A 24,569-nucleotide genomic window follows, 5' to 3' on the forward strand; every position below is an offset into this window, starting at 1 on the left:
GATAGGTTAAAGTTAGATATAGTGGGAATTAGTGAAGTTCGGTGGCAGGAGGAACAAGACTTCTGGTCAGGTGAATACAGGGTTATAAATACAAAATCAAATAGGGGTAATGCAGGAGTAGGTTTAATAATGAATAAAAAAATGGGTGTACGGGTAAGCTACTACAAACAACATAGTGAACACATTATTGTGGCCAAGATAGACACGATGCCCATGCCTACTACAGTAGTACAAGTTTATATGCCAACTAGCTCTGCAGATGACGAAGAAATTGATGAAATGTATGATGAGATAAAAGAAATTATTCAGGTAGTGAAGGGAGATGAAAATTTAATAGTCATGGGTGACTGGAATTCGTCAGTAGGAAAAGGGAGAGAAGGAAACATAGTAGGTGAATATGGATTGGGGCTAAGAAATGAAAGAGGAAGCCGCCTGGTAGAATTTTGCACAGAGCATAACTTAATCATAGCTAATACTTGGTTTAGGAATCATGAAAGAAGGTTGTATACATGGAAGAACCCAGCAGATACTAAAAGGTATCAGTTAGATTATATAATGGTAAGACAGAGATTTAGGAACCAGGTTTAAATTGTAAGACATTTCCAGGGGCAGATGTGCACTCTGACCACAATCTATTGGTTATGAACTGTAGATTAAAACTGAAGAAACTGCAAAAAGGTGGGAATTTAAGGAGATGGGACCTGGATAAACTAAAAGAACCAGAGGTTGTACAGAGATTCAGGGAGAGCATAAGGGAACAATTGACAGGAATGGGGGAAAGAAATACAGTAGAAGAAGAATGGGTAGCTTTGAGGGACGAAATAGTGACGGCAGCAGAGGATCAAATAGGTAAAAAGACGAGGGCTAGTAGAAACCCTTGAGTAACAGAAGAAATATTGAATTTAATTGATGAAACGAGAAAGTATAAAAATGCAGTAAATGAAGCAGACAAAAAGGAATACAAACATCTCAAAAATGAGATCGACAGGAAGTGCAAAATGGCTAAGCAGGGATGGCTAGAGGACAAATGTAAGGATGTAGAGGCTTATCTTACTAGGGGTAAGATAGATACTGCCTACAGGAAAATTAAAGAGACCTTTGGAGAAAGGAGAACCGCTTGCATGAATATCAAGAGCTTTGATGGAAACTGAGTTCTAAGCAAAGAAGGGAAAGCAGAAAGGTGGAAGGAGTATACAGAGGGCCTATACAAGGGCGATGTACTTGAGGACAATGTTATGGAAATGGAAGAGGATGTAGATGAAGATGAAATGGGAGATACAATACTGCGTGAAGAGTTTGACAGAGCACTGAAAGACCTGAGTCAAAACAAGGCCCCGGGAATAGACAACATTCCATTAGAACTACTGACGGCCTTCGGAGAACCAGTCATGACAAAACTCTACCATCTGGTGAGCAAGATGTATGAGACAGGCGAAATACCCTCAGACTTCAAGAAGTATATAATAATTCCAATCCCAAAGAAAGCAGGTGTTGACAGATGTGAAAATTACCAAACTATCAGTTTAATAAGTCACAGCTGCAAAATACTAACGCGAATTCTTTACAGATGAATGGAAAAACTGATAGAAGCCGACCTTGGGGAAAATCAGTTTGGATTCCGTAGAAATGTTGGAACACGTGAGGCAATACTGACCCTATGACTTATCTTAGAAGAAAGATTAAGAAAAGTCAAACCTACATTTCTAGCATTTGTAGACTTAGAGAAAGCTTTTGACAATGTTGATTGGAATACTCTCTTTCAAATTCTAAAGGTGGCAGGGGTAAAATACAGAGAGGAAAGTCTATTTACAATTTGTACAGAAACTAGATAGCAGTTATAAGAGTCGAGGGGTATGAAAGGGAAGCAGTGGCTGGGAAGGGAGTGAGACAGGGTTGTAGCCTATCCCCGATGTTATTCAATCTGTATATTGAGCAAGCAATAAAGGAAACAAAAGAAAAGTTCAGAGTAGGTATTAAAATCCATGGAGAAGAAATAAAAACTTTGAGGTTCACCGATGACATTGTAATTCTGTCAGAGACAGCAAAGGACTTGGAAGAGCAGTTGAACGGAATGGACAGTGTCTTGAAAGGAGGGTATAAGATGAACATCAACAAAAGCAAAACGAGGATAATGGAATGTAGTTGAATTAAATCGGGTGATGCTGAGGGAATTAGATTAGGAAATGAGACACTTAAAGTAGTAAAGGAGTTTTGCTATTTGGGGAGCAAAATAACTGATGATGGTCGAAGTAGAGAGGATATAAAATGTAGACTGGCAATGGCAAGGAAAGCGTTTCTGAAGAAGAAAAATTTGTTAACGTCGAGTATAGATTTAAATGTAAGGAAGTCATTTCTGAAAGTATTTATATGGAGTGTAGCAATGTATGGAAGTGAAACGTGGACGATAAATAGCTTAGACAAGTAGAGAATAGAAGCTTTTGAAATGTGGTGCTACAGAAGAATGCTGAAGATTAGATGGGTTGATCACATAACTAATGAGGAGGTATTGAAAAGAATTGGGGAGAAGAGGAGGTTGTGGCACAACTTGACTAGAAGAAGGGATCGATTGGTAGACATGTTCTGAGACATCGAGGGATCACCAATTTAGTACTGGAGGGCAGTGTGGAGGGTAAAAATCATAGAGGGAGACCAAGAGATGAATACACTAAGCAGATTCAGAAGGATGTAGGTTGCAGTAGGTACTGGGAGATGAAGAAACTTGCACAGGATAGAGTAGCATGGAGAGCTGCATCAAACCAGTCTCAGGACTGAAGACCACAACAACAACAACAACAACAACGGAGCTCAGACATGTGGATATAGTTTGCAGAATTTATGGTTTGTCCAGGTTCAAAAAATCAATCAGAATGCAACCCTGTGCTTCCCAGCAGAATTTTTCCACCAGATGAGACTGTCATAGCTTTCATCTTTGATAGTGAATCTGAGTGCTGCCATCCTTTTGTCTGGCATTTTGTTTCAGGCTTGTAATGATGGAACCACTTTTCATCACCTGTCACAATGTTCATCAAAAAACCATCACCTTCATTTTGAAATCTCTGATGAAGGTTTTGAGTGATTATTCTTTTCTCAAGTTTGTAGTCTTTGGTCAATAGATGTAGGACCCATTGAGTACAAAAATTTTGATAACATAAACTTTGAATCATTTCTTGGGCTCCTCTGTGTCTTGCTGCAAGTTCTGCTATGATTTCATTCACTGTGACACACCTGTCTTCTCTTATGAGCTCATCAACAGTTTCCTTGATGCCTTCCCTGGAGGCAGTTCAATGACAACCACTGCAAGCCATATCTTTGATACTTGTATTTCCATCTTTGAAACGTTTCACCCATCTTGTAACACAGCTGGTGCCCATTCAAATATCCCCATAGGAACAGTAAAGGCTGAGGTGAATTTCAGAACCAAATTTTCCTTCTTTAACAGAGAATTCAGTGACTGGTCGCTATTGAAATGAAACATTGGTTTCGGCTGTTTTGGCAGTACTAACTGTGGTCGGTGACAGAGGCTAATGATATTATAATAAGTGACACGAAATGTAAAGTCTGCAGGTAATTTTTGTTGCGTTGTTCGAACTGGAATTTTAACACTAGGTTGTTCACAGCTTTCTATATTGCCCCCTTATTAACATAAATTTTGTAACACACTAATGGATATTCCTGGATGGAACAATACATAAAAATACGCGAAAGGCGACCACTCACCTACAGCAGAATGATGCGTGGAGCACCAGAGATATGTAACAGGAAACAGCATTCACACTAGGTTTCAAGCTCTTTCTCTTTTTCTAGTAAAAGTGCACATATTCATACACACAACCATATACACCCCCAAATTCACACTCCTGTGGTTGTGGTGTGACTGCCCACGGCAGTGCACATTTGGAAATGTATGCAGTTGTGTATATGAATGTGCGATAGAAAAAGAGCAAGAGCTTGAACACTAGTGTGAATGCTGTTTCCTCTTGCATGTCTCTGTGCTGCACAGATCTGTCTGCTAGAGGGTGAGCAGTTGCCTTTCCCGTACTTTAGGTATAATAGGCAGCTTATGTGGATTATGAGTGCTCCCACAAATTCAGTAGTGGCAAAGACTGACTATCATTGATGTTTATTTAATGAGTGCCAGATGATGACAGAAAATTATGTGATGAAAACCATATACTGAGTACTGGATGTGCACTGATTGATAACTAATTATAGGTACTGTTTTATGAGATGGATGTTGAAATGTGCTTTGGGATTTCAAAATTGTATGAAGAATAGGCTGTGTCAATTGAGAAACAAAACAGTTTTTAGCAGGATTGATGTTTGACGTGCTCAAGGTTTACAGATACTGTAAATTTAGAATATTTCTTTAAACAAAATATTTCTTTGTGAACTATTTATACTATAGTCCGCCTCAACAGCTGAGTGGTCAGTGTGATGGGATGCCATGCTAAGGGGCCCAGTTTTGATTTTCGGCTGGGTTGGAGATTTTCTCCACTCAAGGGTTGGGTGTCATGTTGTATTTATTATCATCATCTCATCACCATCGACACGCAAGTCGCTGAAGTGGTGTCAACTCAAAAGACGTGCACCAGGTGACTGGTCTACTCGATGGGAGGCCATAGCCACACAACATTTCATTTTCATTTATACTATTGAATGTGTAATTCTTTGAGTTGTTGGGCTGCATCGCATTTCTTGTATACAGCCAATGTTTTGATTCCTCTATTGGGGTCTCCTTCAGGATATTGTGGCTTCCACAGTTGACTGAACACTGTTAAAGACAAGTATCTTCTTCTCTTATAAAAGGGAGTTTACCTGTGCCCAAAATTATTCTTCTCACTGCAACCAAGTAAAATATGTTCTTACTTTTGTTTCTTTCTCCTTTTCTCCCTTATTTTTTTTATTTGCAGACATTACAAACTAGAGAAAACATAGGTCATTTACTGGTAACGACACAAGTCACAAGTTTATCCTTATTTATTTGTGACACAATATGGCAGGTTTCTGTTGTACTGTTCTTTGCAGTAAAAGAAAACATGAGTACAGTAAATAAATTAATACCTCAGTGTAAAAACATACTTGCCTCATGCTAGAAGCATGACTCGAACCCTGAGCCCCGAGTGCTTAAGTCGTGCAGATAAGCATAGCGCCATACCAATGTGAATACTTGACTTGGCTTGGGAATATCAGGTGTGTCAGACTGACAGGCATAACCACTGCACATGCGATGAGGTATGTCGTCATATGATGTGATGTATTCGACATCTGTCATTGACTTTTGGAATATTACCCAACATTTGTGCAGCCACATGAGTCTTATATTAACTTACTTGTCTCAATGTCATCTACGTTGAAATCCTACAATCTGTATAGATTTACTGGATGAATAAAGTATTTGAATTTGAATGTGCAAAATAACTGTCGTTTTCGAAAGCACCATTGTAGCATTTGCCATATGTGATTTAGGAATGGAACAGAAAACTTAAATACTAAAACTAAATAACAGAACATAAATTTGAATTCTTTGCCCCTCCAGAATGAAAATCTGGTGCTTAACTATTACACCACTTAACTCAGTGAAATGTGACGGGAATACTCATTTGGGAAGGGTGGGCAGGGCAGGTGGAGGGGAGGGGGGGGGGGGGGGGGGGAGGGGAGGAACAGAGCAGGGGGGAGGGATGTGCAAGAGTGTGATTGAGAGAAATGATCTGGAATATTAACAAAGTGTGGAAACTGAGGACCAAAATTATAATCATGGTAAAAGGAGAGAAGACCTACAAGTGTAAGAAGGGGAAGGAGAAGATGAAACCACGGCAAAGGATGGACAGAGGCACTTGGAAGACGAGTACTACTGACAATTTTATCACAATGGTTGTGAAATCAAAGGAATCATCATACCCCGAGCTCAAACTTAATGAGGTACATGGAACAGAATGTCCTCTTCCATGCCATCTGACATGAATTCAGAAAACATGATTACAAAATTGGCACATTCCAATGAAAAATTTCCTCTTGCTCTGCCCTATCACCCCCTCCCAATTCACATCTCCACTTCACCTTCATCGTGCACTGCTCCCCACCTGTTCTAACATTTGTACCTAACTCAACAAAGGATTCTTTCTTAAAGCTAGCAAGTTTTTCTTCTCTTTTATGTGTGTGTCTGTCAACAACTCATTGCTTCTGCTTTTCAGTAAGTGGTCTCCTTTACTCCCAAAGTATTTAAATTCTACCAGAACTTCCCTAATACAATCACAGAGTTAAGTCAGGTGAACTTTGGGGCCACTGAAAAAGAGGAGAGTCACAACAGGTATGCTGAGGCAGTTCTGCATCGAGATAACCACGGAAATCTGAAGCAAGTACAGTGTACCGCTTCCATGTCGCAATATGAAGTCCCCACTATCTTACTGTAAATGCGACCCAAGGCATTGTGGCAGCATGTCCAGTTATAAGAAGGTAGTCACAGTTTCCTCTGCAAAGAAAAATGATCCACTAACTTTTGAAGAGGTTAGGGCATATAGGACATTAACTTCGGATAAGTCACGAATACGTTCCACAACCTTGTGTGGATGTTTATTTGATCTTCTCTATCTCTTCTATTAATCCTACCTGGCAATGGTCCCATACTGATGAATGACACTCAAGAATTAGTTGAACAAGTGTTTTGTAAGGCACTCCTTTCATGAATGAATTATACTTTGTTAGTATTCCCCCAGTGAATCTCAGCATGGCAACTGCTTTTCTTACTGTTTGTTTCAAGTGGTCATTCCATTTTAGGAGGCTACTGCTAGGTATTTTACAACATTTACTGTTTCCAGTGATTTGCTGACCATTGTGTAACTAAACAGTAGTGAATATCTTCACATGTTTATGCACAGTAAGTTACATTTATTTACATTCAGGGTCAACTGCCAGTTCCTGGAGTGATCATCGATTCTCTGTAGGTCTTTGTGCATTTTGCTACAGTTTTCCAGCATTGCTACTGTCCTATAAACATGAGCCAAATAGCCTCCCTGAGACTCCAACATTATGCATTACATCGACATGACAAAACTCATGGTTGACCGATTTGGGAGGAGGTGAGGGGGGAGGGGGGAACCAAACAGTGAGGTCAACGGTCCCATCAGATTACAGATTAGGAAGGGATGGTGAAGGAAGTCAGTCATGCCATTTCAAAGGACCCATCCTGACATTTGCCTGAAGTGATTTAGGGAAATCACAGGAAACCTAAATCAGGATGGACGGACACAGGTTTGAACTGTCATCCTCCCAAATGGAAGTCCAGTGAACTAACCCCTGCACCACATCGTTTGGTACAAAAGTTATGGTATAGCAATATACATATGGTTGTACTATAGAGAATGTATAAAAGGGCAGTGCATTGGCAGAGATGTCACTGATACTCAGATGATTCATGTCAAAAGGTTTCTGATGTGCTTATGACCACACAAAGGGAATTAACAGACTTTGAACACGGAATGGTAGTTTGAGCTAGGCACTTGGCATGTTCCATTTCGGAAATTTTCAGGGAATCCAATATTATGAGGTCCACAGCGTTGAGAGTGTGTCAAGAATACCAAATTTCAGGCATTACCTCTCACTGCAGACAATGCAGTAACTGACGGCCTTCACTTAACGATTGAGAGTAGCAATATTTCTGTACAGTTGTCATTGCTTATGGACAAGCAACACTGTGTGAAATAACTGCAGAAATGATTGTGGGATGTATATCCCTTAGGGTAGTGTGGTTGAATCTGGCATTAATGGGCTAAAGCAGATGAGTGACACGAGTACCTTTGCTAACAGCACAGCATCACCTCTCCTGGGCTCGTGAGCATATTGGTTGGACCATAGATGACTGGAAAACTGTGGCCTGCTCAGATGATTTCTGATTTCAGGTGATAAGAGCTGGTTGTAGGATTCAAGTGTGGTGCAGACCTCACAAAGCTAAGGACCCAGGTTGACAACCAGGAACTGTGCAAGCTGATGGTGACCCCATAATGATGTGGACTGTGTTTATGTAGAATGGACTGGGTCCTCTGGTCCAACTGAACCAATCATTGATTGGAAATGAGTATGTTCAGCTACTTGGAGACCACATGGAGCCATTCATGTACTTCATTGAAAGTTTTTATTTATGTCCTTTAAATTCTTTCTCACGCATTTACATGCTCTACCCCAGATTATAATCGCATGCTGTTGTGTGCTGGAGAACTGGGCAAAGTATACTATTCAAAGAGTCTTGGAGCTTGCTTTGTGTGCAAGTAAACATAGGTTGCAACATACATTCTTCAGTGTCAGATTTGTTTCTGTTATGTGTATATCTGCCATTTAAAATCACATTGAAGCCATATACTAAAATTTTGTTTCCAGGGAGAGTGTAGTTCCTCTGGGGTTCATTGTCACAGAAGTGTCAGAGATTTCCTCCTTCAAACTGAAGTCCAGAAAAGATATATTTATTATTAGCTTATTTCCTTCAGCCAGTCATTTACATCTATATATGTTGCTTGTAGTTGTCATGAGGTTTCCTTTTTAAGAAGGATTATTATCATTCTCTATTGCTTTACAGAATTATATTCTGGGCAGTGTATCTACATCTACATGGATACTCTGCAAATCACATTTAAGTGCCTGGCAGAGGGTTCATTGAACCACCTTCACAATTTTTTGTTATTCCAATCTCATATAGCGTGCAGAAAGAATGAACACCTACATCTTTCTGTATGACCTCTGATTTCCCTTATTTTATCATGGTGATAGTTCCTCCCTATGTAGGTCAGTGTCAACAAAATATTTTTGCATTTGGAGGAGAAAGTTGGTGATAGGGATTTCATGAGAAGATTCCGCTGCAACGAAAAACGCCTTTCTTTTAATGATGTCCAGCACAAATCCTGTATCATTTCTGTGACACTCTCTACCATATTTCACAATAATACAAAATGTGCTGCCTTTCTTTGAACTTTTTTGATGTACTCCGTCAGTCCTATCTGGTAAGGATCCCACACCATGCAGCACTATTCTAAAAGAGGACGGACAAGCATAGTGTAGACAGTCTCCTTAGTAGGTCTCTTACATTTCCTAAGTGTCCTGCCAATAAAACACAGTCTTTGGTTAGCCTTCCCCACAATATTTTCTATGTGTTTCTTCCAATTAAGTTGTTTGTAATTGTAATACCTAGGTATTTAGTTGAATTTACGGCTTTTAGATTAGACTGATTTATTGTGTAACTGAAGTTTAACGAGTTCTTTTTAGCACTCATGTGGATTACCTCGCACTTTTCATTATTTAGGGTCAGCTGCCACTTTTCGCACCATTCAGATATCTTTTCTAAATTGTTTTGCAATTTGTTTTGATCTTCTGATGACTTTATTAGTCGATAAATGACAGTGTCATCTGCAAACAACTGAAGAGGGCTGCTCAGATTGTCTCCCAAATCGTTTATATAGATAAGGAACAGCAAAGAGCCTATAACACTAACCCAGGGAAAGCCAGAAATCACTTCTGTTTTACTTGATGACTTTCCATCAATTACTACGAACTGTGACTTCTCTGACAGGAAATCATGAATCCAGTCAAATAACTAAGATGATATTCTATAAGCACACAATTTCGCTCTGAGCTGCTTGTGTGGTACAATGTCAAAAACCTTCGGAATATTAACAGTACATAACATGTTTATTCAGTAGAAGTGAGCAGTCAGAATATTATGCAAAATAGTCACACAACATGCAGAAGCATTTTTGAGGATCTTGGAATTTGTACACTCACTTCCCAATACATTTACTTCTGCTAACAAATATCAGTGTCAACTGAACAGTGATTTACACAGCCACAGCACAAGACACAAAAATAATTTTTCAAAATGTACCTTGCTGGTAAGATACTCAACAAGTCCTCACCTCATATAAAGAAAGAAATTGGGAATCCCTGCCAATTCAAAATACAATTAAAATATTTCTCATTAGATACATGACAAGTAGCAGAGTCTTGTTTTAAAGCTTTGTGATAAGTAGTTGTGTATTATAAACAGTCCTTGTATACACAGATGTAAAAAATATTTTCATTGAAAATGGTCAGTGTAATTAAGTAAATATTAATCCAGTAATAACAGATAAACAGCAGCTGTAAATTAAAACTGCTTTTCTTCAAATTAGCTGCTTTATTAACAATATACTGGATTAAATTTAGATGGTATAAGTGTGAACAGCATTAAGCAGTATGGTTGTGGTGGTTCTTTATGTATTGGTATTTATATGTTATGAAATTTTGGAATTAGTGTTATTTAGTGTGCTTCACTACTGGAAAATTAAATACGTCAGTGACTCAGTTGTGGTACTTCTCACAGTTAGTTTGCCCGACATGATGTTTTTTATATTAAATACACCACCAACATAAAAAATTCCAGATATATAACTGTATATCACTAAATTAAAGTTGATTTTTGTAATTTTTTTTTACTTTTATGAAAATGCAATGCTAAGGAGATTCTTGCAATTTCGTTAAGCGGGGATTGAACAAATTTACTAAACTCACTTTACTCAAATATGATTCAGTACTGGAAAAACTCACCACCTTTACTGTTTCAAAGGAAGAACCACTAATCAAGAGAATTCTCCTACATTTACATTTATTTTTACTTGTCAACATTAGTGAATACTAGGATATTTATTACAACTCTGTGCCGTTATCATTTAGAAAAATGGCGCTGACCTCTGCACCAATGTTCCCCTATAAAATTTGCATAAAGTATTGAAATTTATCACTTCATGAAAATAGGAGCTGTTACAGAAAAACATTAGCGACACTTGTAAGTAATAATTGATTATATTTAGGCTAAATAGTACATGAAACTTAAACATTTTTGTTCCTCATCACAAAATGGCTTCTTACACTACACAGAAACAAAAGGGAAGAGAGAGAGAGAGAGAGATTTTTTCCCCCAAAAGAACAGAGATTGCAGTTACATTCACAGATCATATTAATTGACTACTGAGTCTTTGTTATTTTTCTGCGATAATATTTATTTCATTATGACGTCAGTTTTGGTATATTTGTGAAGTTAGTCAATGGTGATTAATTGTGATTAATACAGTACAGGATTTTTGTTTTTTTTAAATGTACATCTTGATGTCTCAGTGAAGGTTCTCCTTCTTGATGAGATGTGCAAAACACTATCATTGGATGAATGAACCAATTTTCTTCTCTATACATGTCCAATCCAAACATACGGTCCTCATCTATAACCCTCAAAATGACATTGTGCACACATGCTTGTGTGCACATGAGACAGTGTGTGTATTGTTCTGAACAATCTCTAGTTAACATACTGTACTGATTTATTCACCAAACCTCTTATTGACTCTTCATGAGGTATATTGCTGGTTATTATCTTAAATGTCAAAAAGAAAGAAGTGGACTAGTTAGAAATATTTATGATATTCTCATTAAGATAAGTAATGTTTTCAGTTTCTACTTATCTTTTGTGCTCTTAAGTTTTTTATCACTCATTTTTGTAAAACTTTGCTTAGTTGAGTAGGTTGATTATTACTGCTGCAAGTGGATTTCCAGGTTCTTGTCTCTTCACATATTTGATTAAATGAAGAGTTTCATTTCTGCTTCTACAATTCTTCAATTGACATACCTTACAATTTCCATCATTAATACATTTCAGATTGTAACAAATTATATTATCAACAGTAGCTCAAGTCAGTCACACGCACATCTCTAAACATACTACTTGTCAACAAAAAGCCATATGGTGAGCGCCCAAAGATGATATTGTGAGTCACTAAATGACTCATGTTATAATTAACTTCTTAACACAACTTTCATTAAACATCAAGCACCTTTTAGTATAATCTATTTAAACACAAGTACTTTTATATTTGTACAATATATTATGAAAAACTTTATATTTATCTTTGTTGGTGCCAGTATCAATGTTTTTACAGAAATAAAATAATTTTTATTACATTCAGTTTGCAATCTAGCTTACCATATAGTATTATGATCAATTTTGTTCAAGAAAAAGTGTGATTTTTACTACAGTGACTTCATAATTGTACTTATATTACTTACTCTCTTAATACAGAAAATATTTCATGTCCAGTTTCACCATAACTCTAATAAAAAGAAAAATTTTGATAACTGAGCTACACAATAATCAAAATCTTTTGTATGTGTCTATCCATTGCTTAGCATGGCAAATGGCTGTCATTTGTTTTACCTATATTATAGTTTTCTTAACATTTCTCATAAATGTAGCAACTGGTGGTATTTTTCAGATATGCTTTGTACAAGCTGATTGTCTTGGGATTATCAGCTGGTAGATGTCCCCCCTACAGGAAACACATCATCAGGCATGACTATTTTAATCAGTTCGACTCAACAGGAATTCTAAGAGATTTGCAGTAAGTAAGACGCAAAGCACCACGTATTGTTCACTGTAGATAAATGTAGGTGGAAATCTGGTGAATATGTGAGGGAAAAATACGTTTGAGAGAAGATTTTCATAAATAAGTTGGAATGATGATGACATGTGTTTGCGTGTAATGTTGTTACATACTATCATAGGAACTGTGTTCACACAAGAGTGGTTACTCATAATGTCACATCAACATATTTTTTTCAACAATGGAAAATCCAGGATGGACTGTAACAGTATTATGAAAAGGATAGTTGCTACTCACCATATAGTGGAGAGGCCGAGTCACAGATAGGCGCAACAAAAAGTCTGTCTGAAAGTTAGCTTTCGGCCAACAAGGCCTTTGTCAGAGATAGTGTGTGGACACACACACACACACACACACACACACACACACACACACACACACACATATATACACGCGCACACACGTGATCATAGTCTCTGGACGCTGAGGCCACACTGCATTTTTGGATATTCACCATTCTATTGTTCCTAGTTTTCGATGCATGTAATACAGCCAATACATGCTAAATTCAAGTGATTTAGACTTTTAAACTTTTTAAGATGGAAAAAGGATAGCTTAATTTATTTAGTCTCATGCCGATGTGACCATCCATTAAAAGTATTTTTGTACCAATATTTTTTAAAAAATGTTTGCTAATTGTGTTTTTTTTTATATTAACACACTAAATTAAAAAAAGAAAATTATAATGATCTGTGTGCGGCCAAAAATTGCAAAGTTACCTTTAAGTGTTTGCTGACTGGAACTGTCTATCTCATTACCATATTTCGTTTTTCTGTTCTTTCTTTTATTAGCATTAGTAAATAATTCTTGTCCATTGTAGATGTATTAGAATATTGCACCTGTTGAAACTGAAGGTAATTTATTATGAATTTGCTGCAGCCAGTTGCTTTTATAGATATTTATTTTTCCATGATGACGTTTCAAGGTTTCTGGCATTCCATCTTCAGATGATTTAATTTGTTTACATGCCATGAACATTTTTCTTTATTAATAGGATTGGAGCATTTTGCAGTGGAAGATTTTAAGACAAATATTGTAAAACATCGTAAGTAAAGAAACGATCTTCTTGATTCATAAATAAATGTAAACATCTGAAAGTACAATGAAAAAGAAATGAATATATTCTCAAAGACAATAGTTTCTTGGTGTGGCATGTTGGGAAATGGCTGCCATTCAAATCGGGTGTGTTACATTATATGCATTAATGTCAGAGCCACTGTAGTTTTGACTATGTGCACTAAGAGTACTGCTGTCTCATCATGTCACTTGTTGAGCCAGTGTGCAAACTTAAGTAAATATGTGAATCAGGCCCATGGGTCACTAAAGGCTGCCTAGTCCTGTTGTAAGGAGTCCATTACTTGTTTTCGGATGGCAGGTGCACATGTGAATGGGTTACAATGTGCTTGGTGCACAGTATGACATTCCTCCTTTGTGATGGCCAGAATTGGTGAACTTGAACCTAGACGACCATTGTGTCTTCCCATGCAGTCCAACATTAAGTCACTGTTACATCCAAACACCACACAAAACTTGATATTGCACAATTGGACCCATCAGCCAGATGAGGCTCACAATGAGGCCTCTTTCAAACTCTGTCAGGTGCTGATAATAGATAATGCTGTCTCACACATGTATATAGCATCTCCTTAGCCTTTGCAGTAATCACTCAACATCTGATGCTGTTCATGACCCTACCCGGTCTGGTAACAACACTAAACAGGAACAAGACAAATGCACTTTGGTGTTTGTTCTACCTGTCACAAAGAACAAAAATTCAATGTTAAGTGATTATGTTAAACAATTTTAATATACATATAAGAGGGGTATATAAAAATTTATTTATTTTGTGCAAGCAGAGAGACTCATCTAGTGTGTAGTGTGGCAGTGTGGGTTGCCAATCAATAAATATTAATTAACTTTTTTTTTTTTTTTTTTTTTTTTTTTTTTTTTTTTTTTTTTTTTTCTCTAAATTTTGCACTAGTGAGAGGTGTGATCGAACTCAGCAATGCATTGGCGAACCTCAATCCTGTGTGCAGTGCATTTTTTTAAAATACAGTCTGGTTCTGTTATTTATGAGATGAAACAGATGTTTGTTAAAAAAACAAAATATATCAAGACAGTACATAAAGGAGCACAGTATGTAAACATAAAGGCATATAACACACTACTAGTGATTGGTATTGGTATCTTTACTAACTTAAACATCTTAAACTGTTGTGTAACTCGCTGTTATCTTTAGAGAATTTTTGTAATATTGTATAATACTTTTGAATTGTGATGCATTTGAAGTGTACTACATGAATGGAAAAGGGTCATAGAATGGAGAAGATATTGACCAATAGATGACATCAGGATATATTCAGCATACCGCAAAATGAAAAGGATGATATGGAAGGGGAAAGAATTTAAGACCCAGAATTTGCCATGAAAGACTTGGCCATGGAACAGAACAAATGTCAATGATGACAGTGACCTTTGTTTTATGGGCATTAGGCCATGGTCTTTATAGCCTCTAATGATGTCTCCTGCATTAGGACATTAGGAGACCAAACATTGGCCACAGAAACATGCTACAGACGATGATGTAACACACATCTAACAAAAATCATCAAGAACAGAAACATTGGCTGTGAAAGCCTGCACTGGATGATTAAAATGCTGATGATATGAACATAGTATCTGAAAATTTGCACAAAATAAGGGAAAGGCAAGAACTCACTTACAGGTGACATGTGTGGCATATAGAAACATGCAAGAGAAAACTATTTATAGTATCTTTCAAGCTTGTGCTCTTTCTCTAGTAGAAGCAAGAGTTCCTATATCTAGGTGCAAGGGGCAGCCACCCACCCCCCTGCTAGCTCCCAGGAACGGAAAAAAATGTATATTTGAATGTTTTTCTTTAAAAAAATGATTTAAAAGCTGCTGTTATGTAGGTTTTTTAATGGTGTTGGAACTGGAACATTTTTATGCCTACTTATGAGTGAATATTCATCTTCCAATGTATTAAAAATGCACCATATTTCAGCTCTAGGAACCCCCTCCCCACACACTACCATAAGGGCACCCTTTGTGTAGAAGTACACACATTCACACACACAGACACCTAAAAACATATTGCTGTGACCGTGGTGAGACTGATTTTTGGTTATTAAAAGCTGTTGGAGGTGGGAAGGGGTAAGGAAGGAAGCAGGAAGTGAGGAGGGGCAAGTGGGATAGACCAAGGCAGGTCTTTCCACAGATGACTCAGTGGCTCCACAACAAGATGAAAGGAGTTAGAAGGTAGAGCATATAAGAGGTAGAGAGAGAGAGAAAGGGAAGTGAGGGGAGGAAAGCAGAGGATGATGGTGATGGAGAGTGAGAATGAGGGAGGGGGGGGGGGGGGGGGAGAGAGAGAGAGAGAGAGAGAATGCAACAACAGGGAGGAGGAATAGAATAGAACAGAATCTTTACTGTCACATGGCATGTCGTATACAATCATTGGATTGAAACATTGGTGACTCATCAATGAATACTGTAGTATGTCTACAAAGGTGTATACAAAAACATCATATATTAAAAGAAAGTGCATGCAAGCTAAATACACATTGCATTCATTCCTCTTTCTTAAATTTTTCCACACTGTTTTCTTCCTAAATATTTTTCATTTTCTGTTTCTATAGTACCTAAATATGGAGATACATAATAATAACACATACCTCCATTAAAATACAATGTACGTCCACAAAGTAAGTTTCATTTGATTATATAAAACAAACGTGTACAGATACAGAAAAAAATTTTTGGTACAAAAATCTACAACTGTTAAATTACTTTTCTACATAGCTTCTGAAATTTTGTAGGCACTTGTCATAGCATAGCACAAGTTTTTGTATTCCTTCTTCACAGAAGGTTGCCGCCTGTGTATTCAACCATGCAGTAACATGTTCTTTCAGCTTGTCATCATCGTTGAAGTGTTGTCAGATTTTAGGTGTAAGAAGAGATGAAAGTCACTAGGAGCAACGTTTGGGCCGTACGAAAGATGATCAAATGCATCCCAGTGAAATTCCCGTAAGAGTTGTTTGGTCACATTCGCCATCTGAGGTTGGGCATTATTGTGGAAAGAAACGACACCTTTTGACAGTAATCCTCGGCACTTGTTCTGTATTGCGCAGTGCAATTTCTTACTGGTCTCACAGTAAACATGTACAGTGATTGTTTGGCCTCGTGGTAAGGAATCAACCAGCAAAATGCCTTTTCTGCCCCAAAAAAATGGTGCACATGAATTTTGGAGGTGTTAAGATTTGCTTAGGCTTAACCTTCATTGGGGATGAAGTGTGCCTCCATTCCATTGATTGTCGTTTTGTTTCAGGGGTGTCATACGATACCCAAGTTTCATCCCCCGTGACTATCCGAGAAAGAAACCCATCGCCTTCTTCATTGTAGAGTGTCAAAAACTGAAGAGCACTGCCTATCCGTTGTTTTTTGTGTTGTTCAGTATTAATTTTGGGTACCCAATGTGAGCATAGTTTTCGAAAATTTTTATTTTTCAGTAACAATTTCATGAATTAGTGATCATGAGATTTGCGGAACTTCCACAGCAAGGGCACTAAGTGTAAACTTATGGTTGTGCTTAGTCTTCTCTTCAGTTGTGTGAACCAGTTGATCAGTAGCCACAGACAGGTGTCCACTTCATTCTTCATTGTACACTTGATCACATCCTTCATTGAACAGTCTGACCCATCTTCTAACCACTGAATCACTCATAGCATTTTGTCCGTAAACCTCGCAGATTTGCTGATGAATTTCCTTTGGTTTAACTTTCTTTTCATTTAGAAAATGAATCACAGATCTGATTTCACACATGGCGACATTTTCAATTACAGCTGACATTATAAAGAAGCACTACAAAGCATTGTGTCGGCAGCAGCAATCTGAAAATGGCATACATGTCTTCTCCTTGTGTCAGAGTAACTGCCGCTCATGCTCGGAACTGCGATTGTAGCACAGCCGTGGATAGAAATAGAAACAGAACTTACTTTGTGGATGATCCTCGTAGAACACACACACATGCAGAGATGATAATGTAGAAAAAAAGAACAGAACAAAATAATTAATATCAGCTACTTGTCTGGGTGGGGGTAAGGAGGAAGCTGGGGTGGTGAGGGGGAGGGCTATTATGGTGGGGTGGTGGACAGGGAAGTGCTGCAGGCTGGAGGGATGGCATGGGAGAGGTGGGGAGAGAGGCAGGGAGTGGCAGAAAGGAGAGAAATAAAAAGACTGGGTGTGGTGGTGGAATGATGGCCATGTAGTGCTGGAATGGGAATGGGGAAGGGACTGGATGGCTAAGGACAGTGACTAACGAAGGTTGAGGCCAGGAGGGTTACGGGAACGTAGGATGAATTCCAGGGAAAGTTCCCACCTGTGCAGTTCAAAAAAGCTGGTGTTGGTGGGAAGGAAGCATGTGCCACAGGCTGTGAAGCAGGCATTGAAATGATGGATATCATGTTTGGCAGTGTTTAGCAACAGGGTGGTCCACTTGTTTCTTGACCACAGTTTGTCAGTGGCCATTAACGTGGACAGACAGCTTGTTGGTTGTCATGCCTACATAGAATGCAGCACACTGGTTGCAGCTTCACAGGTAGCCCTGTCTCTGATGGGATAGGTGATGTTAGTGACCAAACTGGAGCAGGTGGTGGTGGGAGGAGGTATGGGACAAGTCTTCAATCTAGGTATATTACAGGTGTATGAGCCATGAGGTAAGGGATTGGTAGCAGGGGTTGTGTAAGGATGGACAAGTATATTGTGTAGGTTTGGTGGATGGTGGAATACCACTGTGGGAAGGGTGAGAAGGATAGTGGGCAGGACATTTCTCATTTCAGGGTATGACGAGAGGTAATCGAAACCCTGGCAAAGAATGTAATTCAGTTGCTCCAGTCCTGGGTGGTACTGAGTTGGGGAATGCTCCTCTGTGACCAGACGGTGGGACTTTGGAGGGTGGTGGAAGACTGGAAAGATAAGGCACGGGAGATTTGTTTTTGTACAAGGTTGGGAGGATAATTATGATCTGTGAAGGCTTCAGTGAGACCCTTGGTATATTTTGAGAGGGGCCACTCATCTCTGCAGATGCGATGACCACTTGTGGCTAGGCTGCACAGAAGGGACTTCTTGGTATGGAATGGGTGGAAGCTGTTGAAGTGGAGGTATTGCTGGTGGTTAGTAGGTTTGATATGGACAGTGGTATAGGTGTAGCCATCTCTGAGGTGGAGGTCAACATCTGGGAAGGTGGCTTGTTGGGTGGAGTAGGACCTGGTGAAGCAAATGGGGGAGAAGTTGTTGTGGTTCTGGAGGAATGTGGATAGAGTGTCCTCACCTTCAATCCAGATAAAAAAGATGTCCCCATTGAATCTGAACCAGGTGAGGGGCTTAGAATTCTGGGTTTTTAGGAAGGATTCCTCTAGATGGGCCATGAATAGGTTGGCATAGGATGGTGCCATGCAGATGCCCATAGCAGGATTTGTTTGTAGGTAATGCCTTCAAAGGAGAAGTAATTGTCGGTAAGGATATAATTGGTCATGGCAGCTAGGAAGGAGGTTGTTGGTTTGGAACCTGTCAGATGTTGGGAACGGTAGTGTTCTATAGTAGTAAGGCCATGGGCATTAGGAATGTTAGTGTACAGGGAGGATAATTACGATCTGTGAAGGCTTCAGTGAGACCCTTGGTATATTTTGAGAGGGACCGCTCATCTCTGCAGATGCGATGACCACTTGTGGCTAGGCTGTACACAAGGGACTTATTGGTGTGGAATGGGTGGAAGCTGTCAAAGTGTAGGTATTGCTAGTGGTTAGTAGGTTTGATATGGACAGTGGTATAGATGTAGCCATCTTTGAGGCGTGACGAGCAGGGCACCGAGTGGTAAAGGGACAGGAACTGTGGAGAGTCATTGGAGGAAATAATTGGTATCTTTATGTAGAAGGGTAGGTTCCAAGTAATAGGTTGAAGGTGTTGGTCTATGAGAGCAGAGATTCTCTCAGTGGGGTCACAGTAATCAGCCACAATGGTGTGTCCTGGGTGGTTAGGTTTATGGAATTTAGGAGGCATGTAGAAGGTAGGAGCATAAGGAGTGGTAGGGGTGAGCAGAGAGATGGACTCTGGGGAGGGGTTCTGGAATAGGCCTAAGGATTTGAGTAGTGACTGGAGATCCCGCTGGATTACTGGGATAGGGTCACTGTGGCAAGGTTTGTAGGTGGAAGTATCTGACAGCTGGTGGAGTCCTTCTGCAGGGTAATCCTTGCAGTTCAAAACAACAGTGGTGGAGCCTTTGTCCACAGGTAGGATTATAAGGCCGGGATCAGATCGTAGATGGTGGACTGCGGTTCTTTCTGAGGATGTAAGGTTAGTTTGCATGTTGAGGGATTTGGGGAATGATGGTGAGGCAAGGTTTGAGGTTAAGAAATCCTGGAAAGTTTACAGGGGTGGTTTAGGGGCAGTTCAGGTGGATCACGGTTGGATGGAAGAGTGAACTGAGTTAGGCAAGGTTCAATATTCATCTTTAGTTGAGTCTGATTGGTAGGGTTGTTGGCGAAAAAAGTGTTTCCACTGTAGGGACTGGGAGAAGGTCTTCAACAAGTCCTGCGTGATTGAATTTGGGAGTGAGACAAAAGATGAGGCTTCTGGAGAATAGGTTTATGACTGTGTTGCAGGTCAGTTTAGGTTCTGGATTCTGTGTCGTGGTGGGAGGGAGTTTTTGGGGTGGGGTAAATGTAGTACTTCTGCAAGATAGGGTTTGTCAGCTGTGAGAGGACATGGCGGAGGTTTGGTGGTTTTTGTAGAGGTGGTGGACAGTGGTATTCCAAGACAGGAGCAGGAAGTGAGCAGGATGCAGTGCTTTTAGAAGTGGCAGTGTGCATGTTGTCGAAGTTCCTGCAGGGCAAGAGTTTCAATGTGTGTTATCAGTTCCAGGAATTTGGGATTGCATAGCAAGAGAATTTTGTGAATGGAGATAAGGTACTTCAAGGAGGTTCAGGCTTGGTTGATATGGTTTTGTAGGACTATGTAGGTGAGGGCAAAGGATTGACGGAATCTTAACAGGTGGAGGTCATTGTGGAAGGAGGGGTGGCAGTGAGAGATGGGTAATTTGATCGTAAGGCTATCAGGGGGTTTCCATGAGCCAAGCAACAGTGCAGGAACAGTATATGGGATTGGGATCTGACTAGGGATGAGGAATCTTTTCTGTATTGATGCAGGTGGAAGGAGCAAGGATCCATGGTGCTCGAAAAAATGCGAAAAATTACGTAAATAATGTAGAATTACATTCGAAAAGTTTTGCAAAAATACACCCAAATAAATGTGAAAATTCATGAAAAAGATTAAATGGATGCAAAAGGTAGAAGCAAAATGAAATCTCATGGAGTTGACGATAGCAAAAGGCGAAAACTCAAAAAATTTGGCAAGTAGTCAAAAGGATCAAAGTAAAGGATAACTAATAAAATATATGTTTATTACTGTGGGTATCAGGTATGTGGGTGGATGAGAAGAAGGGGGATGGCAGATGTGACTGGATGAGATAGAATTAGTGGGTGTGAACTGGGATAGAATTGAGAAAGTGTAGGGGGTGGGGAAGGGCCAGCCGCTGTGGCCAAGCGGTTTTAGGCGCTTCAGTCTGGAACCGCACGGCCGCTACAGTCACAGGTTCGAATCCTGCCTTGGGCATGGATGTGTGTGATGTCCTTAGGTTAGTTAGGTTTAAGTAGGTCTAAGTTCTAGGGGACTGATGACCTCAGATGTTAAGTCCCATAATGCTCAGAGCCATTTGAACCATTTGGTGCGGAAGGGTTCATAAGATGAGACACAAGATTGTGTGGCACCGGAAAGGTGCAGGAGTTAACACACAAAAATGTGGGAAATGATGTAGGGAGAGTGATAAAATTGAAATATAGGATTGGCAGGAGTAATGTGGGATGTAATATGCTACACCACCAATCAGCGTGGTCTTGTAGCCGTCCGTCGTGCGCCTCCGAGATGTTTGATACACTGTGGCTCATAAGTAGAGCATGCAGTGTGGTTGGTAAGGTGACAAGAGAAACAAAGGAAAGAGGAGAAAGAAGGATGGACATTGAGTATAGTGATGCAAAAGAAAATAGTAACAAAGGAAAACAGCCCTCCTCTAGTGGTATTCTGCCATCCATGAACCTACACAATATAATCATCCATCCATACACAACCCCTGCTCCCAATCCCTTATCTCATGACTCATACCCCTGTAACAGACCTAGATGCAAGACCTGTCCCATACAAACTCCTACCACCACCTACTCCAGTCAGTTCACTAACATCACCTATCCCATCAAAGGCAGGGTACATGTGAAACCAGTCCTGTGATCTACAAGCTAAGCTGCAACCACTGTGCTGCATTCTATGTAAACATGACAACCATCAAGCTGTCTATCCGCATGAATGGCCACTGACAAACTGTGGCCAAGAAACTAGTGGACTACACTGTTGCTGAACATGCTGCCAAACTTGATATCATTTCAATGACTGCTTCACAATCTGTGCCAAATGGATCCTTCCCACCAACACCAGCTTTTCTGAATTGCACAGGTGGGAACTTTCCCTGCAATACATCCTATGTTCCCGTAACCCTCCTGGCCTCAACCTTTGTTAGTCACTGTCCTCTGCCGTCCAGTCCCTTCCCTGTTCCCATTCCAGCACTACACAGCTGTCACTCTACCACCACCCCTAGTCTTTTTATTTCTCTACTTTTGCAGTACTGCCTCCACCCCCCACCCCCACCCCCACCGGTCCCCATCTCTCCCGTGCCATCCGCCTAGCCTGCAGCACTTAACTGTTCACCAACCCCATCATACTATCCCTCCCCCTCCCCAGCACAGCCTCCTCCTTAGCCCCACCCAGTCGCCACTCCCATCATGCACTGGTGCTGCTGCCCACAGCGTGGTGTCAATTGCCTGAGCTTGCAGTCGTGTATGTGAGTTGCATTTTCATGAGTGTTTGTGTATGTGTATGTGTGTTTATTGTTGATGAAGGCCTTGATGGCCGAAAGCTTTAATTGTGAGAGTCTTTTTGTTGTGCCTATCTGCGACTCGGCATCTCCGCTATATAGTGAGTTGCAACATAAACATTTTTACTCATACTGTGCTTCAAGAACCAGGTATCCATCACTGTAAAGAGACCAGAATTAACCTAAATGTCAAAAAATAATCGATGTAAACTGTCTAAGCACCTGAAGATGAGCCCCCAGGGCTTGAAATGGATTTTACATTGAAATAAAATCACAATTGTGACTAAAGGCAGTTGTTCTTTATTTTACAAAAGTAATACAGTCATGGAAGAAAAGTGACAGAAATGGATAAAATTAAGTAAAAATCATTTTTCTGACTAGCTCTACATCCTAATGATACTCTCACATTGTGGGTGTGGATCACAAAATAAAATCATTAAAGAAATAACAAATGTGCTATGTAGAAAAAAAAACTTCTTGTCAATATGCACAAGTTCAGATTTTATAATTTGTGATGCATACTGTATAGAAAACATGACAGTGGTACTTTGTATTACTTTGAATTATTACTTGTGGTGAGTGAAATGTATCAGTGACTGTTCATAAGCTATTACTTTTATTGCTAACTTACTCAATAGCTGTCATTACTAGGTTGTTTTTGGTGCCACTTAAAACTTTCTGTCAGAGAAGTCTTAACACTCTCAGTGCTTAAGTTATCTAATCAGGTCTACTTGTGGTTTGCAGCTAACAGTTAAGCCCTAATCTTATGAAGACGTATATTATGCAGTTACATAATAAGCAATCTGTTGTAACTCTATAGTTAACACTGTTGTTCAACAAGAGGCTGAAGAATTTCTTCCACTGACATATTGGCTGTATATTGAACCTAGGAAGAAAACACGTAGAGTACCACACTTGTTGCCAAGTATCTTGCAACGTTGTACAGACACAATATCAGAAATAATACCAACCAAGTTTTGTTCTGCTTCCACATGAAAAGATTCATAGTCATAGTGAATGAAGTACAGATTAGTACAAAGTCTGATAACTATAGAATACACCAATGCACAGTCTTGTAGGAGAGCATATAAGAAGCAGGAAAACATATGAGACCAAGGGCCCCGTGCACTGAGCTTGTACTGGGCTGTTGTGCAGACAGCACGACACTTGCTGTGCCGTCTGTCCAGTTTTGAGACAACATTGTTAGGCCAGCCGTGGAGGCACTTGCATCATGCACTGTTTGATTATGCACACTCATGCTGTAGGGTTATGAGGCAATAATAATATTTCAGCACCAGAAACAGACATCAATAGTCATGCATTAAGTGAAATGTGTAAAATTTCTGCAGAGTCCGATTGGGTGAGTTAAAAGGAAATCCACAACCAGATAAACTTATCAAGAATCTCATTTCGGCATCTTATGTCCTTAAAAGCATCTTAATGAAAAGAGTAGTGGCTTATTTTGCCTATTTCCGCTACTTGTTTTATGCAATTATCTACATCTACATCCATACTCCGCAAGCCACCTGACGGTGCGTGGCTTGTCATTTGGGACAGTGCACGTAAAGTACACAAAGTACTTGTTTAGTAGAAGTGAGCAGTGAGGATATTGCAGAAGAATTTGTAAGGATATTGGAATTCTTACACGCACTTCCCAATGCATTTACTCCTTAATGGCTTTTGTTGTTAATGATAAAAATCATTTTCAGCAGGGCTGGGACCCACACTCACAATACAATTTTCATGTACAGCTTGCCTCATTGTTTAGGGTTCAGAACCATCAAAAGAAATTCAACAAGTACCCATCTCACATAAAGTAATAATTGGGCATCTGTACCACTTCAAAAGAAAATTAAAAACATTCCTCATTAGTCACTATTTCTACAAATTATATCAATATCTAAATTCATGGATTGATCAGTTCTGGTATCTACATGGCAAGTGGTAATGTACTGTAAATAGGACTGTCTTAGAAAAGTAGCAGTGTAAAAAATTCTTTAGTACACAGCTATGAAACTAGAAACCAATACAATGTGCATCTAGAGAGGAAAAATAAAGTTAAAACTCAGCAGAGCTTGTTGTACAATGCCGTTAAACTATATAATAAATTACCCCAAAAAATA

At 39.5% G+C, this 24,569-nt stretch overlaps 1 protein-coding gene across 1 annotated transcript in view; it reads left to right on the top strand.

Moving 5' to 3' along the window:
* The window catches only part of LOC124716914, a 381,964-nt gene that overhangs the window by 310,811 nt on the left and 46,584 nt on the right, over positions 1-24,569 (top strand). Inside the window, exon 24 of the mRNA XM_047243483.1 lies at positions 12,282-12,407. Coding sequence (XP_047099439.1) covers positions 12,282-12,407 — 126 coding nt within the window. The remainder of the gene's footprint in view (positions 1-12,281; positions 12,408-24,569) is intronic.

The sequence above is a fragment of the Schistocerca piceifrons genome, chromosome 9 (genome assembly GCF_021461385.2).
Source record: "Schistocerca piceifrons isolate TAMUIC-IGC-003096 chromosome 9, iqSchPice1.1, whole genome shotgun sequence".
Taxonomy (NCBI): domain Eukaryota; kingdom Metazoa; phylum Arthropoda; class Insecta; order Orthoptera; family Acrididae; genus Schistocerca; species Schistocerca piceifrons.